Consider the following 10,000-nt stretch of genomic DNA (forward strand, 5'->3'; position numbering starts at 1 on the left):
GAAAGGGTCTTGGAGGTTCCGAACGCGGCCTCGTTGTCCTGCTGTCCTGACGAGTTGTCTGGACGAACAGGATTGCCAATTTTCTTCATCTCAGCGGGCTATTCAAAACATTTAAAAAATCACAGTAATAAATAATCATATAACTATTTATCAAATAGTAAATGGTGCATTAAAATATTCGAGTTTTATTGGATATAAATATTGCAACCCAAAAGCGATGTTTTCATGGTGTAGAAAAAAATTCTAAGATTCAGCTTTCTTTTAGCAATCTTGTCATAAAATAGATTTTATATATTTTACCGTATATTGTAGGGTATGATGGCCTTAAATATATTCAAGAATATATTTTTATAAATCAACAAGAACCAACAACATTGTGTCAAAAGGCATCTTTTCCGATGGCTATTTGGGTGTCGCGAAACGCTCCGCGACACCTATTACACCTATTACGAGACACAAAGTGTCTCGTGATCGGAGGCGAGACAGGCCTCTAAGCTCCGCCCATTTCTGTGACGTAATCAAAGACTATATACGAAAGATAGGAAAGCATGGCAAAAGTCTGTGAGCCCCAGCGATTGGTGGATAGTGTAATATCTGAACAATAGATGTCGTTGTGTACACGATGCATCGTCTGTTTGTTTACCATCATGAAACGTCACTTACTCAATACGGTAGGAAAGGGACTGTATTTTTGTTTTTGCTTGTTTTATGCTTCCTGTTTTAGCTGTAAGCCTGCTTTCCTTAATACTTTCATTGGTGATGACTTGGAATCAAATAAAGAACTGTTTTACATGTGTTTTGTTTATCCTTGATTTAATGACAACAAAAATGAATGAAAAAGATTACTTTATTTATGCCGAATGATTGTGGATTTTATTTAATATATTTGTTTATTTAATAAATTGTAGAGTTTATTGAATCTAAGTTTATATTCACTGCATTAATACCAAATATATTTTCTGCAATAAAGTTGTATAGTATTTAAACAATGGAAAAAAAATTATTGATTTTAAGTAAATATGCATACACATGAGATAATTATTAATGTTTTATTGTCATTTTCTGGGGAAAAAAAGTGTAAAACCTTATTTTAATGTATGAAAAGAAAACTCTAATAAGAAAAAAAAAAGTTATTAATGGACAGAATAATTATATACCATGTAAATTTATATATATAAGTAGTTCTTTGATAGTTATACTTCAAGTCTCTTATTTAAAAAAAAAAAAGACATTGTAAAATTCCAGCTGAAACTAAACCTTTAAAACTATAAAAAAAAAAAAAAAATCTATACAAATTTGTAATCTCCCCTATAAACGTTGTCTTTTCTTAGTTACATATCTGAACAATAGATGGCGCTGTAAGGAGTGTTGGGCCGCACATTTTTTTGAAAGGTGTGATCCGTGCTTTCTTGACGGTTTGCTATTTTACTGTACTGGTTATTTTTCCAACAGGTAAACAGTATTTTGAAATATATCCAATATGTTATGGTGAGTAGTGCGGTGTTATAGATATCCAATAGAAGGACGAATATGCATGAAATATCCAAAGTAGGAAGAATGCATCTAGCAACTCATTTCTTCTTCTTCTTTCTTCTTTTATAGGGTTTTAGACCATTTTTTAGTCTATATTCCCTGGATCCTTTCTTGCGGTTTTTCTTTATCTTCAGATAATATCTATTATTCTTGATCTTTGTAGAAATATCTTTGTATGTCTTAAGATGTAATACTTCTTCACAGGATGTTGATTTGCTCCTGTAATTAATAAATTTAAGTCAGGGTTTTGTATTTCTATTTTGTTCAATGCTTGTATTAATTTTGTTCTGTATGAATTAAATCTCGGACATTGTAATATTAAGTGTTCTGGCGTTTCTTCTTGGTTATTACACCATCGGCACATAGGGTCTGCTTCTATTTTTAGTTTGTGTAAATGTTTTTTAAGTCTTGTGTGTTTTGTCATAAGTCTTGCAATGGTCACATCTATTTTTCTGTTTTGTGATCTTGTCCATGGTTGTGGGTTGTGATCTTTGATTAGATAATTTTTTGTGTTTAGTATTTCTTTTAAACTGTCTTTCCAGTTTTCTTGTTTTTTCATTTTTATTTCTCTTATTGTGTTTGTTGAATTTTGTGTCATGGTTATGGGATCTCTAATTTCATGAGCTTTTTTTGCTGCTTTGTCTGCAATTTCGTTTCCTTTTATGTTTTTATGTGAAGGAATCCACTGTATTTTTATTTGTTGCTTTTGTGTGTTTAGTAATAGTAGCAATGATTGTATTTCATATGTCATATGTTTATATTTTCTTGGTTTGTAGTTTTTTATTGTTTGTATGGATGCTTGTGAGTCTGTTAATATTACTGTTTTCTGTAATCTATTGTTGTTTATATAAATTAGTGCTTGTTTTATTGCAAATAATTCTGCCTCTATTATTTCTGTATTGTTTGGCAATTTCCATAAGGTTGTAATGTTTTTATTTTGTATATATATGGCAGCTGTTGTTGAGACTGGTTCTTTTATTTTTGATCCGTCTGTGTAAATTTTTTGGTAATTTTGGTAAATTGTATTTTCTATGTAGTGAAAATGTTGTTGTATCATTTGATGTGGTGTGTTTTTATTCATGTTTTCCATGAAGTTTGTTTCTATGTCTTTTATGATGTCAGACCATGGAGGGATTGGGGAAATATTAGGGAGTGTCTACTTTTAGTTTTACTTTCCATTTCTTACATGTTTCTATAACTTTATATAGAAGTGTTTTTTTGTCTTTGTTCGGTTTGAAGTTTTCTATGCATTTTATGGATAATTGTTTTATTGGTAGATGATTTTTTTTCTAAATTTTTAATCAATTGAATGCATTCTAATTCTTTTATCCTATTTGTTATTGGCATTTGACTTGTTAAAGTTTGCAGTGCTATTATTGGAGTTGATCTGAGGGATCCTGTGGCAATTCTTAGTGCATAGTTTTGAATTTGTTCTAAATTTTTAGATTCATTTTTGTTTATTCCACTATATATTGTTACTCCGTATTCTATAATCGGGTTTATATATATATTAAAGAATTTTGTCAATGTCTCTCTGTTTGCTCCCCAACTCAGTGAGGTTAATTTTTTCATAATATTCATCCTATTCATCGATTTTGTTTTTACATATTCGACGTGTTTTTTCCATGTTAATTTGGGGGCATCGAATATCATACCTAATATCTTATGAATATTTGTGTATTCTAGTTCTTCGTTTCCTATTTTTATTATTGGATTTTGTTCTAGTTTTTTATTTGTGAAGCACATTACTTTACTCTTGGTTGGATTTATTTTGTTTCCATTTCTCTGCCCATTCTTTTATTTTGTTTAGACTTTGTTCTAAATTATTTTTTGCTTCTACTAGATTCTCATTTGATGTTATTAGGGTTATATCATCAGCATAGATTACTTTATCAGTTTCCTTTGGGAGTTTTATGTCTGACATTACTAAGTTAAATAAGGTTGGGCTGATTGGAGATCCTTGTGGGACTCCATTTAATATTTTTCCGACAGCTGATTTTTTTTCTCCGATTTTAATTTGAAAAGTTCTATTGCATAGGAAATTGTTTATCCATCTTATTATTTTGCCGCTTAATCCTATGTTTTCTGCTTTTATAAGGATAGTTTCATGATTTACTGAGTCAAATGCTTTTTCTATATCGAGACATGTTATTAGGGCATATTTTTTTTCTTTAATTGCTTCTCTGATTTTCATTTCGATTATCTGAATTGCATCTATTGTGTTTCGATTATGTCTAAAGCCTATTAGGTCTTCATCTAGCTTATTTTTCTCTATCCACCAGTTTAATCTTCTTGTAATTATGTTTTCAAAAATTTTGCCTATGCATGGTGTTCTACTAATAAATCTATATGAGTTGGTTTTGGATGGGTCTTTATCTGATTTGTAAATTGGATTAATTATTGCTGTTTTTAGTTCTTGTGGGTAATTTCCTAATTCCCAATATTTATTAAAGTTTGTTAAAATTATTTCTATTATTTTGGGGGGGGCATTTTTTGTAGAATTCATATGTTATACAATCTGGCCCATATGCTTTCCCATTTTTTGTATTCCTTATAGCGTATGCTAATTCTTCTTATGTTATGTCTTTATTTATATCATCCTCATTGTTACTATTTAATATTTCTTCTTTTTCTGTTCTTGTTAATAGTTTTTCTGTTTGTCTACTGGTTATGTTTTCATATTCTTTCCTAAATAGTTCTAGTTTTTTTGATATTTGGGTGACTGGGAAATTATTATATATCAGGGGGTAGTTACTTTTTGTTATTTTTCCTGTTTGTTTTTTTATGAAATTCCATATTTTTTGTGGGGGTTTTAAAGTCTATAGAGATGCAAAATTTTTCCCATGAATTCCTTTTTTCTATTTCAATGACATGTTTTGCTTCTGTTACTAGTTTTTTATAATTTAGTCTGTTCTCTATGCTTGGTCTTTTCCTCCATTTATTATATGCCTTATTTCTTCTTTTTATTATTTCATTACATTTGCTATTCCACCATGGTTTATTTGGTTTATTATTTATTGTTTTATTACTGTATTTGAAAAATTTCTCTCCCGTTTTTTTAACAGTTCTAACAGTGTTTTCATCGTCTCTATATTTACATTTATTTTGTTTAGTTCTGAAATGTATCTCTGCCATCCTTCTTCTGTGAAATTCCACTTTCTTTCTAAGTTTATTGAGTTTATTTGATAATTGTCTTCTTTTATGATTATTGGAAGGTGGTCGCTAGCTAGGTGTGGGCCTGTTGTAATTTCAAAATGATTTATCGTCGGTGATCCCAAAACCAGGTCTAATGTAGATTCTTTATTCGTTATTGGATCTACTCTGGTTATTTGTCCTTTTGGTGTTAGGAGTATAATATTATTTTGGTTTATCAATTTGACTAAACTTTTTCCTGTTACATTATTTAATTTATTGTTATTTGTGTTCCAATTTGGATGATGTGCATTGAAGTCGCCTATTATTAATTTTGGGTCTTGTAGTTGATCATAATAGTATTGAAATTCTTCTTCTCTAATATTATTACAAGGATTATATATTAATATCGTATTTAGCCATTTTTCTTTATATTGGACTTTTACACCTAGGATTTCTATCCTATGTTGGTACATATCATTTAAATTTAGTTTTTTAAATTGCACGTCTTTCCTAATGCCTAGAATTAACCCTCCACCAATTTGATTCTTTCTGTCTTTCCTAATTATATCATAATTATTTATTTTAAAATTATCTTTATCTTTTAACCAAGTTTCGCATAATGCGATTACACCTGGGTTTTCTTTATAGATTAAATAATCTAATTCTGATTTTTTCTATGGATAGAATGGGCATTCCATAGAATTATTTTATTCATTTATTAATCTAATTATTTGTTTTAAAATTGGGGTAAAATCTTTTGTTGTTTCAATTATTATTTCTAAAAAGGATTTCTTTGAATTTATATTGTTTATCAAATTTGTTATTAGCAACTCATTTAAAGTTAACCGTCTGCTCGATCCCTGTCGCGCAAGAGGTGTCGCGTTTCCCGTAACCGCTGGAAAAGATGCCTAAAGTTTAGACATCCTCTCCAGCGGTTACGGGAAACGCGATATATCTTGCGCGACAGGAATCGAACAGACGGTTAACTTTAAATGAGTTGCCAGATGCATTCCTCCTACTTTGGATATTTCATGCATATTCGTACTTATATTGGATATCTATAACACCGCACTATCCACCATAAGATATCAAAAGCCATCTTGGATATCATATTCCAAAATACTGTTTACCTGTTGGAAAAATAACCAGTACAGTAAAATAACAAGTCGTCAACCGCGAGCATTCCTATTATGTCACAGAAATGGGCGGAGCTTAAAGGCCTGTCTCGCCTCCGATCACGAGACACTTTTGTGTCTCGTGATAGGTGTGGAGCGTTTCGCGACACCCTAGTTGCCACCCGAAAAGATGCCTACTAGTTTGGAACTACTATCAAGTTCGTAGTGTTGCCAATTCGTAGAATTTTAGGTCAGAACGCGGGAAAATGGCGGCTTATGGCAACTGCACGAGGAACATTTCTTTTCATCTCAGCGGACTGTTCAAAACATTTAAAAACTCAGGCAGTATTTAAAAAATAATATAGCTGTCAAATAATAAATGGTGCATCAAAGTATACAAATTTTTCTGTTAACCATGTTCCTTATAAATATTGTAACCCAAAGGCGATGTTTTCATGGTGTAGAAAAACAAAATCTACACTAAACATTCAGCTTTCTTTTTGCGATAATAAGATTTTTAAAAAATGGAATGTATATATTTTACTATATACTTTAGGCATGACAGCCTTAGAGACATCCAAGAATATATTTTTAAAAAGCAACAAGAACCAACATTGCGGCAAACTCAGAGAATTACTGGAACTACTCTAAAACACCGCCACCATCACCATAAGCGGCGGTAAGTGTTATTGATCATACAGCAGTGTAATTTGCGAATTTGTAAACTTTTGCGAGTCAAGCAAGAAAAATGTTTAATGTTTGAAACAGATAAATGTGCTAGACATCAAAGGCCATATAGCACTATGGTAAAGTATTGTGTCGGAATGGGCAAAGGAGTGATTACGATAAATGTGTTAGATGCCAAAGGTTTGAGAGTGTTATTGTTAGCAAATATAAAATAGTTATACATTGAAAGACGATAGAAAATGCTGTACTTTTCAAAGAAAATTAGTAGTTTAGCGAAGTCTAATGTATATTGAATTAGCGTTGTTTTTTCAGTTTATCATGGTGTAGCGTGGTAAAAGTGTGGGGGGCCCCGACACTCACCCTACTACAGGAGCTGACGAGTGATCCTCGGACCGTTGAGATGTGGACATGGGCATGGGGAAAAGCCGGCCATTTCTACCTCCTACAGGAGTGGACACCAAATACTGTTCATGTGCACGGCTTTAATTATGAAAAGCAGTACTGCTACTACAGCCTCGGAAACACAGATGAGGCAAGGACAATCACTGGTAAAACAACGGTAGTATCACAGTATATCCCAGCACGAGAAAATCAGGAAAATCAGGAGTCCTCCCCAGCCCACACTCACACCTCTCTACAGTCAAAGTCACCCGCCAACTCCCCTCTTTGGCGACTCCATGGCGCGTCACGGAAGTACGCCAAGTACCCAAATTGTAAGAGGTTTGAGTGTGGGCTAAACGAGCTCCTATCGGACCCAAAACTTACAATATGTCTTCTGGAAGTGGGGCGTTTAGAAAAAGGGCAAGGACTTGCCAAAAGGGCATCAGAAAAAGGCATTAAAATAAAAAGTGAGCACCCCAAGTGGGCAACACGACCACCCGTTCGCATAAGCGAATCCATGAATCCGGGGCTGATGAAGGAGTTTAGACCTTGGAGGCGAAGGTGGCAGATGACCCAACGAAGGCCCAAATGCCAGAAAACTTTCTCAGGAGATCTGACAACCATAAAACGACACCTGGTAAGATATATATATATATATATATATATATATATATATATATATATATATATATAATATATATATATATTTATATATTTATACATATATGCATATATATATATATATATATATATATATATATATATATATATATATATATATATATATATATTGGGGGGTGCTTCATGCGCAGGGTGGTGTGAAGCGATGGAGTGGTAGCCTAGTTAGTGTTAAGAGCTTTTGCATGCCTTCTCGCTTACAGCTGCCACTGCTGGCTAGCCTCGTGCGAAAAAGGGAGCAGCTCTGCATAAGCCTCCCCCTGCCAGTACATAGCCTCTCCATCATCGAGACTTCCTTCAGTGCTTCCTTGTGGCCTCCCATGGAAACTGGGTACCTTGCAGTTCCAGGCTAAACTGAGGGGGATCTCGGAGCAGCAAGAGGCCCCAGAGGTTCAGGAGCATGGCCCACCGGCGTGTGAACACACCCTGGCCCTGTACCAACTCCTTCCCCCAAGCCCCCTGGGGTTAATGGGAGGCTCGGGGGAGGTGGGCCTTGCCAGTCCTCCTCCCCCCAGATATAACCAAATCGGTAGTGCTTGAAGTAAATGGAAAGGCTGGGAGGAGGGGAAAAGTCCCTCCCACCCAGCAAGTGAGGCGGACTGTGGGCCCTGCTGGGAGGGCGTCTGCCTGAGCGCAGGCTGGGAACGGGAACTACTCATCTCGCCTACGCTCTTGTGGCCGCCAGCCCAGAGTGAAGCTTGTGGGGGAAAGCCCTCGGGAACCCCACAGGTGGATGATGGGGCACACAGCCCGCCACCCCCTTTTATATGGGGCAGCGTCGGTGGGGGTGGCAGAGGTGGCATCCACCTGGAGCGACTGCCAGAGGCTGAACCTCAGGCGGGAAGTCAGAGTGGGGGCTTGGAACGTCTGTTCTTTGCGTCAGGATGATCGGTGCTTCTACTGTCGAGGGAACTGGGGAGGCTAAGAGTTGAGGTGGCTGCTCTCTCAGAGGTGAGGAGGCCTGGCAGCGGCATGACCTGTGTAGGTGGCTACACCTATTACTGGTCGGGCCGCAGCGACGGCCACCATCTCCAGGGAGTAGCAATTGCCATCTCCAGCAGACTCCAGCCCTCGGTAGTAGAGGTTACTCCTGTTGATGAGCGTATAATGGTATTGAGATTGAAGCTATCTTTTGGCTTCATGTCTCTTATTGCTGTGTACGCTCCTACCGATGTTTGTAAACTTGACGTGAAAGAGATGTTCTACGCCAAACTTACATCTGTGGTAGACAGATGTCCCCAGCGAGATATTCGTATTGTTCTGGGTGACTTCAATGCGGTATCTGGCTGTGATCGAGCTGGCTATGAGATGTCTGTCGGTCCCCATGGTTCAGGAGCTGATGCCGATAGTGAGAATAGCCTCCTTTTCTGGGACTTTGCTAGGTCCCAGAAATTGAGGATTTCTGGCTCCTGGTACCAGCGCCCAGACCCACATTGCTGGACATGGTACAGTGATGCGGGTAATGCAGCCAATGAGATTGACCACATATTCGTTAGCACTCGGAGGATCCTCCTGAATTGCAGGGTGTACAGGAGTGCTGAGTTCTGTGGTACTGACCATAGATTGGTTGTGGCTACCCTCCGGGTCCACTTCAAAACTCCCCAGCGGTGAAATGATCACCCTAGGGTGTTTCATTTGGACAGGCTGAGGGAGGGGGAGTGTGCCCACGGGTTTGCTGAGTCAATCTCTGATCGTTTCGCAATGCTCGACAGTCTGACAGACCCTATTCTTTTGTGGGATACCTTTAAGCGTGAAACCCTTGATGCAGCTCAAGATACGATTGGTATACGCCCGAGAGCAGTACAGAATTCCATCTCGCAGGAGACTCTGGAAGCCACAGATGCATGTCGTGCGGCTCGTCTGACAGGGGATCGGGAATTGCACCGTTCTCATGTGCGCAGAACTCGGTCTCTGTTAAGAAGGGACATGGAACAGTTTATTAGGAGTCTTGCAGAGGAGGTAGAAGGCCATTTCTTAGTAAATGACCTTCGTCCTGCATACCAAGCCACGAGAAAGCTGAACTCCAAGCCCTCCTCAAAGGTGACAGCAGTTCGCTCAGTAAGTGGTCAGATCGTTTCAGATCCTGTTGCTGTGCGGGAACGTTGGGTTGAGTATTTTGAGCAGTTGTACCAGGTTGACCCACCAACAGTTGACTTGCATGCGGGTAGTGTCAAGATCCCGCTGCCGGATCCACCCATCAGTGAGGACCCTCCCTCCCTAACTAAAGTTAGGGGGGCGATTTCCAAGCTGAAGAGTGGTAAAGCAGCAGGTATCTGCGGCATACCAGCTGAACTGTTAAAGGCTGGTGGTGAACCTATGGCACGGGGGTTACATGCTGTCCTGGCTGCCATCTGGCGGTCCGGTACCATTCCTCCTGACCTGTTGAGGGGTGTGGTCATCCCTCTCTGAAAGGGGAAGGGGGACCGTTGGAACTGCAGCAATCACCGAGGCATCACACTGCTCAGTATACC

General features: G+C 37.4%; 1 protein-coding gene across 1 annotated transcript in view; it reads left to right on the forward strand.

Annotated features, from left to right (window-relative positions):
- The first annotated feature begins 1,364 nt into the window (after positions 1 to 1,364).
- The window catches only part of LOC113823378 (uncharacterized), a 14,636-nt gene continuing 6,000 nt past the window's right edge, over positions 1,365 to 10,000 (forward strand). Inside the window, exons 1-3 of the mRNA XM_070123554.1 lie at positions 1,365 to 1,392; positions 6,340 to 6,462; positions 6,783 to 7,002. Of these exons, the coding sequence (XP_069979655.1) occupies positions 6,871 to 7,002 (132 nt within the window). The 5' untranslated portion in view covers positions 1,365 to 1,392; positions 6,340 to 6,462; positions 6,783 to 6,870. The remainder of the gene's footprint in view (positions 1,393 to 6,339; positions 6,463 to 6,782; positions 7,003 to 10,000) is intronic.

Source organism: Penaeus vannamei, chromosome 7 (genome assembly GCF_042767895.1).
Source record: "Penaeus vannamei isolate JL-2024 chromosome 7, ASM4276789v1, whole genome shotgun sequence".
Classification (NCBI taxonomy): domain Eukaryota; kingdom Metazoa; phylum Arthropoda; class Malacostraca; order Decapoda; family Penaeidae; genus Penaeus; species Penaeus vannamei.